The sequence below is a fragment of the Mesoplodon bidens genome, assembly GCF_964165515.1.
Source record: "Mesoplodon bidens genome assembly, chromosome: 6".
In the NCBI taxonomy this organism is placed as follows: Eukaryota; Metazoa; Chordata; class Mammalia; order Artiodactyla; family Ziphiidae; genus Mesoplodon; species Mesoplodon bidens.
In genome coordinates this window covers 113,455,522-113,477,720 of record NC_138162.1, presented here as the reverse complement: position 1 = coordinate 113,477,720, position 22,199 = coordinate 113,455,522, and the positions used below count along the sequence as shown (strand labels likewise).

Genomic DNA, 22,199 nt, shown 5'->3' with positions numbered 1-22,199 from the left:
GCCAGGGAGGTGGTGTTAGACACTAGAGGCATGCAGGGGAATTCAGCCTCCTATGAACTAGAGATGCCCAGGGGAGAGCAGTTTTCCTGAATGCTTACTCCAGGAATAGAAGCTGCAGAGTCTAGCTCTAACCTGTTCTAAGTTAGCTGTGTAGAAACTGTTTTCTGCGGACAGAAGTCCAGAGGTATGCTCTGTAGAATCTAAAAACAGAAAGACAACAGAAAGGATGAGCAATATTCTCATGCTGAAATACTGCAACTGCTTTCAATCAAGCAGGCCCTTTTGGGATCACAGGCATTTTGCCAATAATTAAGTTTTGCAAACATTTTGCAATGTGGTATCATCTGACAAACTCTCAATAATGTGTATTTCCACTTTCTAAAGAAAGCACATGTACAAAATGGTGTCAAATTAACATGAAAGGGTGTGTTTTGAAACTGTGGACACTAAGAAAACTAGTGTTGCTTCTCTTTCCAACTCTAACTCATGCCACATTGAGCTAGGATTACAGGAGTTGAAAATAATGCATGAGAAGATTGTGGAATGAAAAAGAGATCTTGACAAAACAAGACAGAGCTAACAGCAGAGTGAAGGCAACTGCTACAGGGTTTCCTAAAATTGGTGCATGTAACTCAGACCGAGAGTTAATTTAACATCTCTTTCATTTCACTTAGACACACCCAAATACACACTAATATTTCACCATCTACTGCCAAACATCAACCATGAAAACGATGTGTACTTTTGTTCTGTATCAGGGCAAGAACTGCAGATACGTGTGTAAGTGTTTACAGAAGTTTTAAAAAATCTTAAGTTATATTTCTCCTCCTACCGAAATTGTGCAGTCTTTCTAAACAACTCTGCTGACTTTCCTGGAGAAAAGAGAAGATTCCCACTGCTTCAGATTAAGGTCCACATACTAGCAGAGGAATTACTGGTTATGACCAATGGAAGACAGATTGGCTGTCCCTTCAATCAGAAGTATGTACATTCCGTTTATAAATAGTTTGCCGTTGGAAAGCAAGCACTTCACATCCCCGGTGTGCATCCGTGATTAGTTTTTCCACCTCTTTCCTTAGTAGGACAGGAAAAAACATACTTAGTACCCTAATGTTTTGATTTTGCAAGCAATACAACCAACCTCCTGATTTCATGGTAAACCAGGAGGCCTTCCTACTTTGGCACAGTTCAGCTAGGACTGCACAAATGACTGGGATCAAAAGAAGACATTCTGCTTCTTCACTTGAACTGAGTCAGTGTGAACTAATTTAAAATGTCAAACTTGATTTCGATAAAAGAGACTTGAAAAACAATACTGTTTGGTTAAGAAAGAGGTTAATGAGGAAAATGTAATCCCCACTCAAATGCCATTGGAATGCAAAGCCACATTTACTTGCATGTGTGGTAGCTGTAAAAGGTCCAAGGAATTTTGTTTTCAGTGTTTTGAATTGTTTATAATGTATTCTCTTTTTATTCCATCTACTAACAATTCCCAGAAATGATGGAAATCAAAAGATGGAAAAACATAATGGCACTTGGGTTCTAAGAAAATTACCAGTTGCAACATCTGCTCTAGCCACAGTTCATGAAGCAGGTGATTATGGAGACAATAAAGAAAAATGTTATTAAGTCAGTAAAAATCCCTTGAACCTTGACAATTCTGTGATAGCGCCTTGAAGTCTGACACTCCAAAACAGTCCATGAAAATTTTTGCAACAAAATTTTCACTACTAATGATGCTCGTTTGCAAGCACAGAGTTCAGATATTCCAGGCTGTGGGACATAAAACACTGTACAATTTCTTTGACCTTGTTACGTTTTATTAAAGCATTTACCAAAGTGTCAAATAAAACAAATCTATTATTTAAAAATCAACTCTGGAAAGGTCACTGGCTTTTCAACAGACGAGTTTTTCATCGCACTTTTAAGTATTTTTCCGCACATTTCAGGGCCAGGAACTGCTTCATTAAGAGCACTGGGTTTCAAAACAACGCCGTTTCCCCAGGCTCGGCAGCCAGAGCAGAGCGCTGTGCTGGGAGCCCCGGCCATCAGTTAACAAGGAGCCAGGCCCTCGCAGTCTTGGCAGAGTCTGCCCTGTTAAGGTTCAGGCCACAGTTCACCTCCTATGGAGCTGCTGCTCTATCGGTTAGGATTACCGTTGCTTGAAGTTTTATTTAATGCCTTAATCCATCACTTGAATGGCCTCCTTAGGCTTTCAAATATGCAAGAATGAAAATGAGACAAGAATTAACGTTTTTATGGCCTCTCCTAATATTTCTATTTCTGGCAAATTCTTTCAGATACGGAGAGTGATACAATTCTACAGTGATGAAATCCCTTCAGAAACCTCTATTTCTCTCCCCTGAAGTTTTCAGGGGACAGGACCACCTGTGGAGTAACTCCCTGCACCCCTTCCTGACCCAGCCCATTGGTGAATCTGGAAGAACCACTGGCCTTTTTGGACTAAACCCTGGCTGGGGTGAGAGGTGCAATGTATTAGGCCTCTAAAGTCCCAACCACTTCACAGAAATCAATAAACTAATACAGAATTAATATTTTTTGAAAGTTTTAGCACCATGTCCCTCCTGGGTTCCTGCAGCCAGGCTCCACGCCGTCATCACTGCGGCGTTGCCTCTATCTGCATGATTGCTGGCGTGTAGCAAGAGGGACTAAAGAGCAAGTGCAGACCAAGGGCAGTCATTTCCACTCCCACTTCACTGGCCAGAGCAAGTTCACAGGATCACACCCAAGTGCAGCAGACATCTCCTCCTGCAGGGAGGGGTACCGTGCCCAAGAGCACTGAGGCCATTCCCAGAGCAACCAAGTCCTTCTGGACAACAATCAGTAAGGGACATATATTCAATCTTGTCTCTGCTCAGGAAGAACTGCTGAGCCAGAGAATCAGCTCCGGAATAAGAGCTGCAGTTCAGGGCATTAAGGTGGGGCCAGGCAGCAAGGCAGATGGAGGAGATGGCCCCCGAGTCCGCCACTGTGGCCGGGATCGGCAGTGCCCGTCCAGCACTGCGGTCACACTGAGCCAGGCTGACTTGCTCAAGCCACTTGCTGTTCAGTCTTGGGCTGGAAACCGAAAACTCGCTCTCTTCCCTTAACTAGGGAAAAGGCTCACTGGGGAGTCAATGTCCAGAAATTAGAGCACAGGACAGGTCAATATTCCATCAAGTAACAAAATGGGCACAGCAGACGGTCATGGAGCCCTAGCGAAAACGTGTGCCTACACTCTCCAAAAAACTGCTCGTTTTCCTGCTTTGCTGCAAAATCCAAAGAGGGAAGCTGGAGAAGGGAGGCTTTGTGGTGAGAGAGGCAGAACAAGCTGCGGGTTTCAGGACAGCAGGCAAGCTCTCCTGGCCCTGGCTCATCACTCCCAAAGGTCCCCCCGCCCAGGACGGTCACCTCACCAGCTGCAGGGTCTATGCCACAATCTGTGCCCAGACCGTCCTCTCCCTGTGTCAGTCAGGGCTCAATACAGGAAACGGAAAACACTCCAGATCTTTCAAGCTCAGAGGGATTTAATACAAGCTATCACATGGAAGGGCTGGAGGAGCAGCCGTGAGAGCCCCCATACCCTCTAAGCTGGGGACCAGGCAGCGGGCCACGGGATGCAGCCACTGCCCACACTCATGCCTTCCAGAGCCCTCTTGGGCACCTACACAGCTGAGGAAAGACAGCGTCCTCCTCTTTTCTGCCTTTCAAATCCTATGTGACTGCATTTCATTATCAGAACCTGCCCTGCATCCTGCCTCTGGCTGCAGAAGTGACTGGGAATTCTAGTTTGTGTACCCCAGGCCCCGCAGCACAAGGAGTTCCATCGGCAAGAGCGTGGCTCTCCTCCAGGGACAGGCAACCACAGTCCTCAGTGGCTGCCGAGACTAAGGTGCCCTGGACCCCTCTTCTCCTGAGTCCCCTCAAGATGGAGTCCCCAAACTAACCAGTCAGAGCCGCTGTTACTGAGTCACCCTCCTCCAGATGTGATCCCCTGGCAGCCTTGAGTGTCAGGGGACTGGCTTGGGGGCAGGGGCGGGCAGTGTTCATGGAATTAAGGTGGCGTTAAGGCCAAGATCTCAGGAGGGCTCTCCTCTTGCCCTGCCAGTCACCTTCTCCCCCAACACCCTTCTCAAAACAGACCGCTGGTTCTCAAGGTCTGGTCCTGGGCCAGCAGCATCGGCATCACTTGGGAATGTGTTAGAAACGCACCCCAGCCTGGGTGCATCAAAGCTGGCGGGTGGTGGAGCCAAGCCATCTGTAGCTTAACAAGCCCTCCAGCTGATCCTGCTGCACCCCGCAGTTTGAGAACCCCTGCAGTTGGGAATTAGACATTTCTGGAACGAGAGAAAGTGGAAACAATGCCCACCTGATTACTAGGGGGGGACATGGCATACATCTCAGCAGAGGTCTGGTCAGGCTAAGATGGAGCCTGGGCTAGGTCCACTGCCCCAAAGTCCAAATCTACGTCTCCTTTCCCTCTGGTTGACCACGTGGGACAGGGTCAAAGTCATGACCAGCATGTTTGCAGGGGAAGAGAGAGAAGGGAGGCCATACCCAATCTGGATCTGGCTCAGGTAATCAATCCCAGTATCTGGAGTGGAAAAGACAGGCCTGGTTGACATTCCTGAGGACACGCTCCTATACCAGGAAATTGGAGAAAAAGCCAAATGGAGCCATTGACTCTTAAAACAAAAAACCTGCCCCTCTAGTAAACACGATTTAATCTAAGTCTTGCAGTATCTGCTCCCCTTAGACACTGGGGCGGAGAGGAAGATGAGGGACAGAAGCATTCCTCACGCCCCGTGTCAATCCCTGAGCTCCTGAATTGATCTAAGACTATTCTACCTGCCCCTGCTAAGATAAGCTAAGACAAAGACTCCCCGTTCCAAAACTTCTGACTCCAGCTGCCCCTCCCCCTCCACACCCAGGTTGAATAAGCAGAATTCTGCTTTGGACTTTGCTGCAGAGGTCTTGTTCCCATCTTCCTGTTGCCACCTTCCTCGCTGAGGCCTGGGGCTCCATCTCATTCTTCCATGCCCATCTTTTTTCCCAGGGTCTGAGGCCTGATGTGATCTCTTATCAAGCATTACTTTTGCAACCAGGAAAGAACCCACTGTGCTGAGATTTTAAAAACTGAACACCCAACTCCCGATCTCATTTCCCTGAGGGTCATGCTCAGTGTCAGGTCTACAAGGGGGCATATACCCTCTAGTTCACTCCAGAGCACCAGGAGGTGGCAAGAGCCCCAACCCTGCACGCCAAACCTCAAGAGCGTAACATGCATGGGGACCTTGTTGGATTTTTCTACAACCATAGCTTTCAAACTTCTTTTTACTGTAATCCATGATAAGAAATACATTTTGCACTGTGACTCAGTACACACGTATATACACGAGAAAAAAGGCTCATGAAAGAATATCCTTAACATCCTTCTAGTATTTTCTATTCTATTCTATTCCACTTTAAAAATGCTAGTCAAATCCCACATTACTGAGTTACTAATGGTTGGCAACCTGTGGTATGAAAACACTGAAGTCCACACTGTAATAAACACAGCACCGGCACCCCAGAGAAGGCAGCATTAACAGCCCACGCTCATCGTGACCAGCACTGCTGAGAGCTCTATGTGTTTGTATGTGTGTTACTATCATTTCAATTAAAATCCTAAAATTGCTACAGGCCATAATTCCAACTCTATGCTCCTAGTATTCCAACAAATACAAAAAAATTACTTTTACTGGATTCATCTTAACTTCAAATTTGGTGATGATTTGAAACAGCAGCACGTGTGGATGGCTAAATTCTCATTACCAGATAAGCAGTTATTTTCTAAGTTTCAACAAACATTTTGTAGTTTGGTTTAAATCAAGTAAATGGATATAATCGCATAATCGAGTTTCTCTCTTCTCCCTGTTAAATAAAAGCAGTTCAAAGACTGGAAACGTTTCAAGGATAAAAAATGGGGTTTGAAAGCTGAAACGTGTGCCCTTTCCTAATAGATTCAGACCCTCAGCTGTCACATGAGGGCAGCTGGAAGCCCTCCTTTCACAGCTGGGCCGGTTCTGCCTCTTTGGGACCTGCACCGACTGTCCCTCATCTCAGGTAGGCCCAGCACACGACACCAGGGCCTCTCCTGTCCCCGCAGTGCGGGCCCGTGCGTCATCTGCAGCGCAGACAGGCAGACACAGGATGCTGGCAGATTGGAACGGGCTTGCCCCACTCCGCGCCCTCCTTCCCCAAATCAAAACCCACCGAAAACACCGCAAAGAGCCAGGAAACCTCATGGCGTTAATTGCTTCCATTCCCCAAGCTGCATGTGGCACACAGGACACCTCGTATCCCTCCAGGGGTGCGCAGGGGAGGGCGGAGGGTGCAGGGAGGGAGCGCCAGCCCGGCCCACCCTTCCTCCCGGCTCTGCGCCCTGGGCTTGGGCCTGGCTTGAGAGTTGGCGCCACCTGGCTTTTTCGAGCAGGAGAGGCGGGAGGTCTAGGATGTGGGCGAGGGGCTGCGGGCACTGCAGAGGGAAGGCACCCCAGAGCGCCCCCCCTTCAAAGCCCTGGGGCGGCCGGGCAGCTGGCAACAGCGCACTGCGGAAGGACAGGCAACTACCCTCCAGGGAACCGAAAACCCAGGAATTTCCCTCGCTACTGATGTTAGAAGAGCGGATTCCACATTTAGGGCAGGCCCAAAGCGCAGAAATAACTGTGGCAACTCAAAGCATTATGAATCAGCACTGGTCAGTTTACGCCTTGATGGGCTCTGGCTAGTTTTACCGATCAGCTATTCTGCGCAAACTTCCTACACCGACCTGTGGGAAAAGAAAGGAGCCAGGAGAACAGGCTCTGATCTCCACGCAGTTGCAGCACTGGAAAGGGGGCACCTTGTTAAAGGAACCCCGTTCCTGGGTTTGTTCACATGCAAAATGGGGAAAACCACATGTTCAGTAACTGCTACAAGTGACCTATGTGAAAATAAAACAAAAGCCCACCAGGAAGTGTTTTCGACGTTACCGCTTTAGTAGAAAAGTACAATCATAGTCGTAATAAAAATGGTAATGGACTCTAATACCCATTCAGTGCTCTATAAGTCTGCACTGTTTGTGTGCATGGGTGTGACGAACTCACAGAAGGACAATGGAGAACACTACTACTAAACCCGGACTAGTTATCTAAAGTACTTACCTATCCACCTATTTCAGCTGGCCTTTTAAAGGGGGGAGGATCTAGAGAAAGGTATGTTTGGAAGCTGCTTTTCCATGTAACCATGAAGGTGCACCAACAGACACATGGATGCATGTAACAGGCACACATTACGTCCATGAATGGAAATGTGTACATGCACGGGAAGTGTGGGTTTGCATTTATTATAATAATGACTCAGGTACAGTGCTACACAATTTACTGGAGACTCTGGCATTCACTTTTCATTTAACCCTCACAACATTAGGGGGCATCATTAATCCCCACTTTACAGGTGAAAAAACTGCAGCTCAGAAAAAAATAACCTGCCCCAAATCTTGATGATGAGAAGCTATAAAACCAAAGATATTTATTCTAATTCTGGGCCATTCTCATATTCAGCAAACACGTGATGGACACCCACTGTATGCCACTAAAGCATTGTGGCCACAAAGATTAAAGACTATTCTACTGCCCTCGGGAGCTCACACCTAGTGGAAAAGAGAGAAATGACATTCCTGTAGAATATAAACTCTGTAGTCAGCCTGAGGCTTAGTGAAGGCTTCCAAAAAGAGCAGACACCCAGGTGGAATCTTGAAGGACAAGGAGAATGACATCCTTCTACCTTATGGAAAAGGAGGGAGGTGTGCAGCATGTAGAGGGACAACACGTGCAGAGACATGAAGGCAAAAGAAACTGGGCTGTTCAACACAGTTCAGCAGAGCCAGGGCTCAGCGTGTGTGAAGGCAAAGTGGTGAGAAAGGAGAGGTTATGTGAGGAGCATCACATGCTCGCACTTGGGTTTTCCTGAAGTCTATGCAGAGTGAATGAAAGATTTAGAGTAGGGGCATGACGTGATCAAATTGCATTATATAAAGATGACACCAGCTGCTGTGAGCACACACTGGAGAGCACACTGGCAGTAGGAGAAATAATGGAATGACGCAAACTCAGTACCTGTCATCACTGAGGCAGGAGGTAGAGAGGGTGGATTTGAAAGATAATTGGAGGACCTGAGGGCAGCTGCCAGGTTACGGCCTAGCTCCTGACTGATGGTGGTGCCATTCATAGAGCCTAGGAGAACAGACTACGAGTGTGCAACAGGGACTAGAAACACATTCCGTTCTGAGCGTGACGTGTTTTAAAAATCTAAGTACATCTACTTAGGACGTGAAAATGTCCTCCAGCAGGGGGTGGGATATTTGGGTCTAGCACTCCTAGAAGAGGTCTGAATTGTAGAAAAATATGCCATCAACGTCATGTGAAACCACAGAATGGCTAATAAAAACAATAACGATAATAATAATAATCATTGCTAACATGCATCTAGTACTTACTACATACGTAGCACTGTGAAAAGCACTTTTAGTAGATTTTCTCATTTAATCCTCAAAACCATCTTAGGAAGTATTTAGATTGACTATAGCCCAGGGAGAGGTTTTCATATAGGAAGAGAAAAGGTCCAGAACAGGACCCTGAGGATGAGGTTTAGGAGGAACGGGCGGAGAGCTCTTTGTACTCTACTGCACAGCTAGAGTTGCAACGAACACCTTACATCATGGCCCAGATTCAAAGGTGGAAGGTGGGTACCCTTGCTCCGGTCCTACCTAGGACAACAGCCTGGAGTGGCTGTCTGGGCTGGGCAGCCCATTGCCACAGGCCTAAGGTCCCTGCTGAGGGAGACCCCCTCAGCCCTGGTGCTATGTGGGGGCCTTTTAGCCTCCAAGTTGTCAAGGTCCCCCACCTCAGAGAAACTGCCTGTTGTGCTACACACCCATGGGAAACACAGTACAACTGTTCCCCTGAAACACTCTGGATTCCAGCCAGGCAGCATCCACAGGCTCCTCAAGGTCACCCAAGGCAGGAGAAAGCGCCCACACTTAATTTCCAACATGGCAGACAGTTCCCCACATCCTTATCTCACATCGAGAAGGTGCTTCCCCAAAGCAAGCAAGAGCAGCTTTACCATCTTACTATTAATGCTGGACAATTCCTTTGTTAGCTCTTCCACCTGCTCCCAATGTTGATAATTTGGGAGTGTGTTGTGTGAGGGAAAAGGATCAGTGAAATATTAGTCTGAACATTGGCTTTACTTTATAAATTTGTTAATTATTGTTTTGCCTCTTTATTAAGTCTGATCATGGATTTCTACCTCTAAAGAGACTCTAAAGACATGTGAGACCTGTGGCTGTATCCTCATTACAGGACTTATAACCTTGTCACAAAGCTCCTTGTGGGCTCACAGTCCACACAATAGAGCAGGAATGTTTAAAGAAGGGCAGCCCAAGTGACACGGTGCTGACTTCGAGTTTTGCTTTAAATTTGTACTCCTGAACCCAAGACTATTATGTTCTGGTCTGGGTATTGCTGTTCTGAATGAGAAAGTGGCGTGAGGAGTGTGGATGGCTGGGTGGTAGAAGGAAATATCCTAGAGACTTGACCCATACTCACCTGGCCCGTCTCTCCAGTAACTTTCACGGAGTATGGCACTGAGCAAGAAGCCATCCTGGGCTCTCTAGCTGTGCGACCGGGGGAAATCAGCTCTCTGGGCTCGTGTGCTCATCTGCAAGAAGGAGCAGAAGCAGCTCTATAAAGAACTATGCAGGTTTACGGGCCTTCCCTGGTGGCGCAGTGGTTGAGAGTCCGCCTGCCGACGCAGGGGACGCGGGTTCGTGCCCCGATCCGGGAAGATCCCACGTGCCGCGGAGCGGCTGGGCCCGTGAGCCATGGCCGCTGAGCCTGTGCGTCCGGAGCCTGCGCTCCGCAACGGGAGAGGCCACAACGGTGAGAGGCCCGCGTACCGAAAAAAAAAAAGAACTATGCAGGTTTAACATTCACTGATTAACTTATTAACTTAATACAAGAATAAGCAGGGTGTGGGTGCTGGCTGTGTTGCTTCTTCATCTGGTCGGGGTAAGGGACTCACTGTATGTTGATACATACAACAGCATCAGAGAATATAAAAACAGAAATTGGGTTTGTGAACCAACAGATTACCAAGATTAAAAATTACTAACATAAGTACATGCATATGCATACACAGAAATATATGATACACACATATAATAAAAATCAAAAACATGTATATATAGAGAGAAATAAATCCAGAGAAATTTACTGGTCAGGACATGCAGCAGGTTGATGGCAAAGTCAGGTGTAAAGTCCAGATTTTCTAACTGCTTGTCAGGTAATTTGCCCACCGGTCTGGGTATATAAGCCACATAAGTCACCAGACACTGGAAGATTTGATGAGATTCATGTTTAACCAGCTCCAGGTGCGGCGGTGTGCTTCCTTCCCCCACTATCATCAGTAGCGCATTAGAAAAAGCTGCATGTTCTGGCGACGGCATGGATCTTCTGTTAAATGGGAGCCCCCCAGAATTTACCCCTACCTTGAATACTAACCCTACGTGCAAATGTGCTGAAGGAGAATAGCCTGAGATCATTTTTCAGAGGCGACAGCAATCCATTTAACAGAAGCAGCCAGAAGAGACGAAATGATCCAGCTTGTCCTGCCACTGAGGGCGGTGAGGGGCAGTGAGCTCTCGGGCATCAGCCTGGGAGAGAGCGCACTTCCCCAGCTCCACCCTAGCCTATGCCCTGGGCTAGTAACTACCTAGTTAGGGCCCAGCTCACCTTCCGGGAAGTTCAAAAGTTGAAACCAGATCGTTTTAAAGACCTCCTACATTCTGAGATTTCACCTTGAGAAATTCCTGAAGCAAACCGCCTGAACTTTGAGCCAACTGTCCCTTGCCTCTCTGCTAGGTTATTTAAAGAACTGCGATACTGGCCTCCTATTGTTTAGCAGAAACAATAATTTTTTTTTTTTTTTTTTTTTTTTTTTTTTTGCGGTACGCGGGCCTCTCGCTGTTGTGGCCTCTCCTGTTGTGGAACACAGGCTCCGGACGCGCAGGCTCAGCAGCCATGGCTCACGGGCCTAGCTGCTCTGCGGCATGTGGGACCTTCCCAGACCGGGGCACGAACCCGTGTCCCCTGCATCGGCAGGCGGACTCTCAACCACTGCGCCACCAGGGAAGCCCAGAAACAATAATTTTAACATAGCTGTTAAGGAGGAAGAGAAGCTTTGCACCTAAACCTTGTTTAGACTGAAGTAGAAAGTAAACTGAAGCCAGGTTTGCAGGCTTTTGCCTTCCCTTCACTTCAATATTCATTAACTACTGAAGAGCCCTGACCTAAGGAGAGCAAGGCGCTGAGGCCTGAGGACTCAGCTGGTGTAACGTGACAGTAAGGGCGCGCTTACCAGCAGGAAACTTACCTGCTTTTGCAGGTAAAATGCCAGAAGCGACCTGGCGCTTCTGCTCTGGGTCCCGGGCGAGTCACGGCTCTGCGGTCCCCACAGCCCCTTCCCGGGCGAGCATCACATCCCGAAAGGCCGAGGAACGCCTCGCAGCCTCCTCGCGAGCCCGTGGCTCCCTCCCACTGGGGAAGAAAACAAGAAAAACCTGGGGTGAGGGCGGAGCGGGGATGGACAAAAAGGGAAGGAGAAAATCCTGCGAAATGCGTTTTGGCAGGTCCGGCATTCGGAGACCGCCATGTGCGCTCCATATTGCGCAGCCCCGGTCTTTGATGTTTTTCCTGAAAGTAGAGACATTATTCTTTCTCCAACCGCGCCTGAGCCCCACAGACAGGAAAACAGCGAGGCCAGGGCGCGGGCCCCCGGTAGGCCGGCCACGTGGACCGAGGCGCTGCCCCGACGCCCGCGGCCCCGGGCTCTCCCGTCGCGGACACCGGCCCGGCTGGCCCCCAGGCGTCCTGCCCACGGCGGTTAGGAGTTAGGAGTCACCTCAGGACCCTCGTCTCTCTGGAGTTTACCGAATGGCCCCCCACGGGCCCACCGTCAAGTCCTCCTTCTCTTTGCCTCCCTCTACCCGTGGCCGGACGGCACGGCGGACTTCCGAGGACTCTAAATCCGCTCGCGCTCCTACCGGGGACGGGGAGGAGACGGCCGCCACCAGCCGGGACCCTGAGGCGGGAAAGTCCCCGCTGCCGGGCGGGAGGGCGGCGCGTACGCCGTACGCGGTCGCAGGTCTCGCGCGACGCGAGGCTTCGACAACCCCGGCGCCTCGCAAGTGGGCGGGGCGGGAAGGACGCGCCCGCGAGAGCAGGGACGTTGGAGCTCCCGCCGCTTCCGGGTCTCCACGAGCTCTTCCGGGGTGCGCGCCACGCGGACGGAGTCGGCGCCTGTGGATAGCTATAAATGCGTAGGGGAAGGTTAGCGCCGAAAAAGAGCTGTAACAACGTTAGCCGACGGTAACGTCCGGGTGGCCGACAGCAGGGCCCCTCCAGTTAGTCACGATCAAGCTCCAGTGCTCAAGCAAGTCAGCGTCTGCTCTCCGCCCGCCCAGAGAAGCGGGAAGCGGGGGACCAGGGGGCGACCTCAGCATCCCCGCCCCCACCCGTGGTCGCGAGTACTCGGGCACGGCCCGGGCGCCCCATTAGCTAGCGTAAATTCACTGGGCGCAGAAGACACGGCTTTTCTGCACTCTCGCCTCCGGGAAGGTCTCTGCTCCTGGTTGTCTGGAGTGAGTCTGGCCTGAGTGTGAATTCGGTCGGGCTGGCTCAGCTCACCTCGAGCCTCGAGGGTCAGGAGAGAAACACTATCGGCAGAAGTCATAATGATGCCCTGTCCGTTCAATGGGTCAGCTGAAGCGGGCTCCCTCTTGTTTGGACGCTGTGTTGAAAGTAGGAGCAGATCCTCCTGAGGTGATCTCCTTTGTGAGCCTGAAATTAACTGGACACACCTGGCGCCTTTACGTATAGTTGCTCTCAAACAATTGCTCCTTTTCCTTCAGAGCATCCGTCTGTCAACCAGGATCAATTGTCTCAGGGCCTACTGTGTGCTCAGATCTTTACCAGCCCCTTCTGGGGATACCAGGCCACAGAAGGCCAGGTTCCTGACCGTGAACCTGGCTCAGGACTTGGGAATTAGCGCGTTAGTGGAAGAAAGGGAGGGGGCACATTAAAATTATTTATTCTGCTGCACTTTTTTTCTGGAATGACTCAAAGTCACCTGAAGAAGAATATAATATTGCACGCCTGGCCTTGGGCTCGGCTTCCTTTTTCTGACCCTTCCTCAACCCGGCTTTCCCTCCTCAGGAGATGTGGAATTCCCCCTACGGAGGGTGGGTGGGGAAGGAGCCAGCCCAGGTAAGTATGGGAACCACATGGTGTCGGGAATGGACAAAAGGAAATCATCGCCAAATGCAGCCAGGCAGGTGGGGGTAGATTGGAGCAGAAAGGGAATAGGAAATGTGAATAACCCCCAAGGCAGCAGACTCCGGTGGTGAGGTGTGAGGAACAGTCAACATTTGGAGCTCTGGAGTCAGAAGGTTTTTGGCAGCTGTTAGATAACTTCCTGATCTGCAGTAAAGTTCACGTGACCCAGAGGATGTTTCCGCAATTCCGTTGCCTGGCTACCTTCCTCCCTTTCCAAGTCTGCAAGCTTAAGAGATTTTACTGGGTCCCAGTTGAATGGTGGTGCTGGCCAAATACGGGCCCAGGAAGGAGTCCTGACCTCCTACAGGGGCAGCCCCAATCTCACTCACCTGTTGCCTACCCAGCTCTCAACTGCAAGGTGACATAGAAGCACCCGTTTCCAGCCGCCAACCTGTCGGTTCCGGACACTCCACAAACGGTCCAAACTGAACATTTTTTTTCTATTTATGTTTAGTTCCGAGCGTCTTCCACTGCCCCAGCACCCTCCTGCCCCATCAGCAGGAGGAACGCGATTTCCCATAATTAGGGCCTGACCAGTATGGAAATATATGCAAGGTGTTTAACTTTCCTTAGTGAAAAAAATTTTAAAGGATCCTGGCCCGCAATGCAGGATTCCCTGGGAAGCAGCGCTCAGTTAGCGGGGCGCAGCACCCGCCAATCCTGAACCCTTCTCTGCGCGGGCGAAGGCGGAGGAGGGGCTGAAGAGCCCAGGCCCACGCGGCTCCCTACGGCCCAAATCCCTGGGTTCTTCCAGGGCCAGTGCAGTTGTCGCCTCTTGGTCCCTGCGGCCAGCTGGCCCTCGCATCGTTCCCACTCCCAGGCCCCCTAGTCACGCACGTGGGGCCTGGCCCACCCGGCAGGTGGGTAGGAGCTCTTGCTCCACGGGCATCGCGAGTCCGGGTTTTTGCGCAGGTTCCTGCCGGCTCGGAGGGATCATCCTCCGGGGCGGTCTAATGTAGGCTTTCCAGACGTGCGGCGAGAGGGTTATAGAACAGGCTGGAGAGCAGTCGCAAGAAAGCAAGGATCAGACCTCGCCCGCCGGTCGGAGAATGTAAATTACGGGGCAAGGCGCTTGTGAGACCCAAGGGAAGGACCTGGAGACCCCAGAGTCGCGGGTCGGGGGAGGGAGACCGTCGCTTAGGAAGCCACACCTCGCGGTGGCAAGAGGGGATGGCAGTTCCGTCACGTTTCCCGCGTTTCTAGGAAGAAAGTGCGGTGATTTCCCCGAAGATGAATAAATACACAGCGATGAGGCTCACCAGGGCTAGGAGCTAGGAGCTTTCAAACCCTTAGTGGGCATATGTCCCCATTTTTCAAACGCGAAAACAAACCCGGCGAGGCCAAGATGCTGGCTCAAGATCGTAAAGCCAGTAAGTCCAGGAGCCAGGACCCAGCCCAGGTGCACCTGGCCACGAAATGCATTAAGGCACCTGCCACTCAGCCTCTGGCAAGGGGCTCAATCTGGATCGTCGCTACATTCCTAATTCTACAAGAGTCGCAGATCTTTCCGAACTCTTGAATGCTTTTGGGGGCGGGGGGCGGTGTCATCCTTAGCAAAGGAGAGATTTACTTTAAACCTGCCTCTCGGAGGAAGGGGGGTGGGTAGTAAGTCTTAAGTATGCCAAGGATGTCTTCTATTTCCGCCGACCATAAGCACGGTGTGGTCGAACTGTTTCCCGTAACTGCCTTCCAGCCCCGCACCACTGCTCACTCAGCAGCTCACAGCCCGCCGCCGTCGTGCGCCTCTCCGCCGGCACGGAGTGATGCCGAAGCAGCCGCTGGGGACGTTGTCGCTGGTGCCAGCCCCACTCACAGCCACCGCGCAGAGCGCGGCTGCACTGGCGTGCTCACTTGGAGCCATTTCTTTTTGGTCTTGGCTTAAGAAATCATCCCGATCATGAATAACTGTAATAAGATCACTCTGGCCCCAGCTGTCCGGAACGGTGAGCAGCCCAGAGGCTGTCCTGGGACGGCCGGCGCGGCACCCCTCCGGTACCTGGTCGGGGAGGGCCTCGCCCGGACCTGCCCGCACCCCCCGGGGCTTCCCCCACCACCAGGCCGCGCCCGCAGCTTTCCTACCACCGCCCGTGGGCAGAGCCCTCCAGGAGGCCAGTCCCGCTGGAAAGCGCCCTTCCCACGCAAAGAACCCCAGAGATACTGAGCAAGGGAACTGCGCGCTAGAAACCGCGTGGAGAAACCCAGCGAAGTGGAGACAAACAAGCTTTAACTCGGGTTGTTGGAAACGCGGGCAGAATTCCGAAAGCCCTTCGATTTTTGTGCACAATTGTTTTCCTTTTGCTTTCCCTCTCTTACTACAGTTTCTGGTTCTTTTCATCTCCTTCTTGAATTTCTTGATTTTTAGAGTTTCCAGACTGCCAGAATCCCTGACAGGCGTGGAGATATCACTTCCGGGTCGCGGCATCCTGCTTGGAGGCGGGAAGACCAAGTTCAACTCAAATTGGCAAGCTAGTCCCAGTCTCTGCTCAGCCTCTTGGACTTGGGGTTCCTAAAGTTGAGTGTGGCCCACCAGCCACAAGTAGGGGCAGAAACTATAGCAGAGGATGATAGAGGAGAAATACTGCAGCTTTCTAACTTGGTTTGTACTTGTCTATCAGCCTTGTTTGTCACCAGAGTCAGATCATCAATCATTGTTTATTAAACAAAACGGTGGGATACAGGGGCTACTTACTACTTGGCGTTTAGGAAATCATCATAGTCACTCCCTCTCCCCCACTCCCCCCATGACTGTAAAATGAATTAATATACCCTGCAGGGTTAAAAAATAAGGACCACTCATTTAGCTGCCTCCAAGCTTGGAACAGTGCTCCAGGGGAAATGAGGGTCCAGAGCTCCTAGATTAACCAGAAATTCAGGAACTGCCCCAGAACTTCCCCACCATGCCCAAAGGGAAGAGAGGGCTCAACAGGGATGAGCACGGCTGCAGGGGCTCTTTAAAACAACTTGTCCTCAGTGTCCACCTGGAGTCGCTACTGTGTGCGGCAGACTGCCCCGAAGAGAAGGATGTGGGTTCCTGCTCCATAATTCTTCCTGCCCAGGCTCAGCATCAGGAGAGTAAAGAAAGAGGGAAAGGAGAAAGTAACTGGGGGGTGGAGAGGATCTGGGCTGGGACTGTCTTTGTAGGAGAAGAGCAAACAGAAAGAAACGCTTCCCTAAGCAACTCCCAATCCACAGCTGCCTCCTGCCACAGGCCCGCACGCTCTCCTTCCTTGCCTTCTGGCTTTGCCCGTTCTCTCTCACTCTCTCATCCTACCTTCTGCACAAATGCCTCAAATCCAAACTCTAGGCATTTTCTCAAGCAGTCACCAGACCGCCTCTCTGTAGACGGAAGGGGGGGTCCAGGACACCACGAGGCGACCAATGAACGAGTGCTGGGAGGGGGAGGGAGGCAAATAACAATGTTGGGGAGCTGGAGCTCCTGGGGTTTCGCTGCCAAAAGTTGAAACGTGGGTTTCCAGAGCCCCACACTCAGTCCTCCCCCCAGCTTAGGGGTGGGTGGTCCCTTTTGCTCGCTGGACAGACTCTAACCTCTGGCCCTGACAAGTGGAGAAAGGGCAGAGGTGGCCCTTGGAAGTTAGGAACGGCGTTAATCCCTTCCCAGGCCTCCCCAGGCTGACGGGGAGAGCTGTGGATTCAGCTGAGATATTAGCGGTAGAGCAGAAACAAGTCCAGTGAATGTGAGTTTAAATCTTCTCAATGCCGGTGTGGTGGGGCAAGAAAAGTGACACTGAGGGGACACGTGTGGTGGACTCTGGGCTCCCCTGGCTGAGTAAGAAAGTCTGGTAACTTTGGCTCTCATGGGTATTTTGGAGGAATAGGGATAAAGGCAGTACAGCTTGTACAGTGCCCAAAGCTTCGAGTCCCTGCTCCCGAAGTTCCCAATCACCCTCTAGGAGTGCACGGTAGAGGCTCATGGAAGGCAGCTCAACTCCCTCTCAAGGTCCCCGGGAGACCTGGCCCAGGCTGCAGGACCCCTCAGTGTGTCATCAGCTCCCAGGACACTGCTAGAAGCACAGAAGGGTAGTGAGGGGGCCTGGAGTTTGTTTGCAGGCACAGATCTGTGGCTCCGGCCAGGTCCCTCCTCTCTGCACCTCAGCTTCCTTGCAGTCACACAGGGTTTGGAAATACTCCTCTTACACTTCGTGAAGATTAAACAATATGCAGCCTGCAAAACGCTCCACACATAACAGGCTCCCTTTAGAAGTTAGTTCCTCCCCTCACCCCACCCACCCCGTCTCCCCAGGTAGAGGGCAGGCGGATTTCATTACCCCCCTTGATGGAAGAACTGAGGTGGGGTCCTGGAGGAGCGGCAGAGAATCACTCTTACCTTCCCCTAACTTTTCAGATTGAAGCCCCAGGGCCACTGGCCTCAGTCCTGCTCAGGTGGCAAACTCGGGCCCCTCCCGGCCCTGCAGCGCCCTCAAGGAACGCAGGCTCAGGAGAGGGCGGGGACCACGGTCTCCACCGCGCCAATCAGGGTCCAGGGCACTGTACCTGGACTCTGAGACCCCTGCAGCCCTCTGTCTGGGAGCGAGGGCCACTCCACAGAACGCACTCAACAGCCAAAGCGCTAGCGACTCTTGGTGCGGGGAGCTGTGGCTTCCACGCCAGCCTGACTTGCTTTCTCCTCTCTCTCCTGCCTGGGCGCTTGGCTCTAACTCCTCTACCCCGGGCCCCTCAGTGCCCAGATGCTACGCCTTGGGCCCGGTGCTCCTGAAGGGAAGGCGGGACTTACGATGCAGGCCAGGTCCTACTTCTTGTCTTGCTGGAGGCCCGGAGCGAGAGGCCTTGTTCATTGAAAAATCGCCCGTCTAGTCGCCCATAATTTACCGAAAGTCGGGACAGTCCCCGCAGCCTTTTTGTTCCCACAACCGCTCCCTCCACCCTGCTTGAAGGCCAGGGTTAAGACCTCCTCCACACCTGTGCGCCCCTACCCAGGGGCCACCACCGGCACCGCCTTCCTGGGGTCTGGAGATAGATCCCAGGAGAGGAGAGAAGAAGGAAGCCAACGAGGCCTCACGCTGAGAGAGCCGGCACCGTTCCCATCACCAGGAGGAGGCCGGTGAAGGCCGTGGTCCTGGGAGGGCTGGCTTGGTGCATGGAAGTATTTAGCAGGTCCAGGGCTATCACTGCCTAACAGGGTGTGAAAAGTAATATGAATGTGAAATACTGTGGGAAAACGGAGAGTTTCCAAAGCAGGCAGCGAGGCCCCTCTGCGGCCTAGCCTGCAAGGCCCAGACCCTCCGCTGCAACACACGTGGCGCCAGGAGACACTGCTTCGGGCAGGGACCGCAAAGGGTACTTGGGGGGAGGGAGGAAGGACCGGAGCGGGGGTGGGGTGCGCATCGAGACGTCGGGAGGGGCCGGAGGAGGGCAAGCTGACAGCACCCCAGGGAACCTGGGTTAAGCACCCGCTCGTGACTGCCCAGGTTGACACAGGACAGCTTCACTATCTCTGCCCTAAATGTACAGAGGAAGACCTGGAGTTTTAAAATAGATAACCATAGGTTAGGTTAGTAAACAAGATTTTACTGATTTTATGAGACAACCTATCCACCCACTGGATAGAGATGCCAGGAGGTATGCGGGTGCTTTCTGTAGGAGGTGGATGGATGTGAAAAGGCGAGGTCTTACTCGATGCAAATTTCTCCAATCGATTCCAGATCAAGAGCACATAAACCTGACCAGCGTTCCCACACGGTGCCCTGCAGACAAGGACCCGTCCTCGTGGTCTGACCATAACCCCTACGCCCGACCCAAAGAGGCCTTCGGACTCTCCCAGCTCCCAGGCCTCCCCAGTCCCTAACTGTCTGACGCCCGAACCACGGGCCGGCCTCACCGGCAGCCAGGCCACGGGCCGAGCCCCCGCGCGGCGTCGGCGCCCAGGCACCTTCTCCTCGGGCGAGGGCAGGGCCCTCCAGCAAGGCCTGGAGAAAGCCCGAGGCCGGGGTCTGCCCGCAGGGCCTAGAGCTACATCCCCTGCCCCCGCCACCACCACCACACACACACACACCCCTGCCCCGAGCCGGGTTCCGGACCGACGCAACGCGACCGGTCTGGCTGGAGCAGCATCGCGGCCCGGGAGGCCGAGGTGCGAAGGCTCCCTTTGGCCAGGTGCCCCTGCGTCGTCTGGCGCCTCGTCAGTTTGGAAACGCTCGTACCGCTCGCTCCCGTTTTCTGCTTTCGGGGCCTCATGCCGGGCGAGACAGCCAGCCTCGCTCTGTCAACCTTTCCCAGACAGGACTGCAGCGGAGCCGCGGGGTGACGGCGCGGCCGGTGGCAGACGGTACAGGTTTGGAGACGGACCCGCAGCTCACTATTCTGAAGCACGAGGACTGAGCGTATTCACGAGGGGATGGCCGCGGTCGCCCTGGTTAGCTCCTGCAAACAGCTCCACGTTCGGAGGGTAAACCCGAGCTCCAGGACCCGGCGTTGGCAGGGGCGCGGACGCAGGCGCAGGGGAGGTGGGCGCGGGCGCGCGCTGGAGGGCCGGGGGCGCGCTCACGCGGCGGGAGGGTGGGGCAGCTGGGCCGGGGCCGCGCCCCCGGGAACCCGGAGCTCGCTGGGCCCCAGCCTCCGGGGTCTGTTCTGGAAGCCCGAGACTCGCGAGTCCCCCACCCCGCGCGCTCCCTCCCGCGGCCGCGAAGCGGCGAGTGCGCGGCCGAGAGCGAGTCGAGTCCCACGGCCCCGGCCTCCTCCCCGGTCTCCCCAAGCCTCCCGGCGCCTCGCCGCGAGCCTGCCTCCCCCGTGAGCTCACTTCCTCCCCGGCGGCCCCCGGAACCGCTCCCGGCCGGCGCGCGGGCCTGGGGCGCTGGGCCTGCTCCGAGCTCCTGAGCTCTGCTCCGGCAGAAGTCCGCGAGCTGCGAGAGGGTCGGCCGGGAGGAGAGGAGACGTCGAAACTTCTGGAAAGAGAGGAAACGGCTTCATTCGTGGCCCAACTCAGAGCGCGGGCCGAGGCCGCCCGCTGCCCCTGACTCGGCCCGGAGGCCTGCGTCTCTCTCCGTCCTTCTTTCTTTCTTTTTATTCTTTTCTTCTTTCTCCTCCGCCCCTGGTCCCCTAGTTCCCCCTTTAGTTTTCACCTGTGTTTTAAAAACTCATATGCAGGCACGTTAAAAAAAGTAATTTCGCATGTAAAGTCGGCAGCGGCGGAGGGAGAATTACAGATAGGCTTGGATTTAATTCGCTGGTAATTCTCCTCCTGCCCCCTTAAACGGAGATTCTAGTGGTGCTTCAGGGCCCACAAGTGACTATGACAAGCATATTTTACCTTGACATTAAAATGCTGTCCCCGGGGCGTAATCCAAGACCGGGCTCCATTTATTCGGATTTCGAGCTTGAGCTCTGAGGCCTGAACACTGCTCCCCAGCCCTGGAAGGATGGCTTATGGGCGCTGTTTAGTTTCCCTGCTGATTTTTCATTTTGTCCAGTTCTGTTTCTGAGGCTTCAGGAAGGACCGCCCATGGCTCCCAAGGACCCTCAGTATCCGACCGGACCGCCTCCAGCCTCAGACCCCACCGAGACCCACGCCCAGAGAATGAAAGAGTATTTCTAAAAGCGTGAATGTGGGCAGAACCAAGAGCCACCTCTTGGTTCCGTCACGCAGAGAGGAGCCCGAACAGAATCTTCAGCCGGGACAGCTGACCGCATCTGGCGGCGGTGCGGGTGGACTGTTTCCCTGTAGAATCCAGCAGCCCGGTTTCGTGTTTCGTGACCGCGCCATATCTCTCCTCCCGCGCTCTCCTCTCCCCTACCTCGCCTTTCTCTGTCGCAGTGATCGACCAGCCTCCCTTCCTCTGCGATTCCCTACGAATCGTTACTAGTTCCCTGGGCCGACCACAGCCCCTCTCCAGCCCAGGGATGCAGCTGCCCTGCCCGGAACCCGGTACCCGCCTGACAACTTCCAAGGCTCTAAGGGAATCGCGTGTCCGTGTTGTCACCAGATCCACCAGCAATTTTGATGAGAGCTGCTTCGCTTTTGGAAACATCACTCCCTCTTTTTTCCCAAGACAGAAGAATTTCTTCTCCTGGACTGGCTTAAACACACACACACACACACACACACACACACACACACACACACGACAAAGTATCTGTGTTGTGAAAACATCAGCCCCTAACAGCTGTCTTGGAGTCCAGTAAAGACTTTCAAGAAATATGAAGATAGGCCTCCAGTAACCCACCCCCAGCTTATCATTTCTCTGGCAACCTTTCTTCCCGCCTGGTCCTCTACATCATTTTTTTTTCTTCAAAACTTTTCCTACCGCCACCTCCTCCTTATTTATACCTTCATCTTTCTTAAAGGAGAGATCCCTGGAAATAACTATCTAAGGAGAGCAGAGGAAGCCACCACCCCCAGTTTCACTCATTAGTGGCACATGCTGGCCAGGAACCAGCAGCATCTTTGAGTCTTCTCATCTGCAAAGAAGGGGCTAGAACTCCCAAGACCCATTTCCACTCTTAAATGCTGTACTGTTAAGACAAAACTTTTCTTCTGTATTTCTGAACGATTGAAGATTATATATATATATATATATATATATATATATATATATATATATATAATACATACACACATATTCCAATAATGTCCTGTGTCAAGAAGAGGAGGACATTTTAAACTTCTGCCAGTGCTCTCTTTAGCCCTCCTAGACCAGCCTTCCCTGCAGGCATGAAAAGACCCTCAGGGTGGAGAACACCAGGGGTAAGTCTCCTGATCACAGCCACCATCCAAGACCACTTATGGTCACATGACTCATTAGGACC

At 52.5% G+C, this 22,199-nt stretch overlaps 1 protein-coding gene across 3 annotated transcripts in view; it reads right to left on the bottom strand.

The window, feature by feature from the left end:
• LOC308618885 (uncharacterized protein) overlaps positions 1-12,200 on the bottom strand; it is a 68,486-nt gene extending 56,286 nt beyond the window's left edge. The window contains exons 1-3 of one of the 3 annotated variants that reach the window (XM_081237206.1): positions 11,986-12,200; positions 11,458-11,621; positions 9,633-9,744 (exon numbers count right to left, since the gene is read on the bottom strand). In XM_081237206.1, coding sequence (XP_081093332.1) covers positions 9,633-9,686 — 54 coding nt within the window. In that variant the 5' untranslated portion in view covers positions 9,687-9,744; positions 11,458-11,621; positions 11,986-12,200. Of the gene's footprint in view, positions 1-9,632; positions 9,745-11,442; positions 11,622-11,985 lie in introns of all 3 variants that reach the window. The other 2 variants (XM_081237205.1, XM_081237204.1) reach the window with 2 other exon arrangements.
• Positions 12,201-22,199: the final 9,999 nt, after the last annotated feature.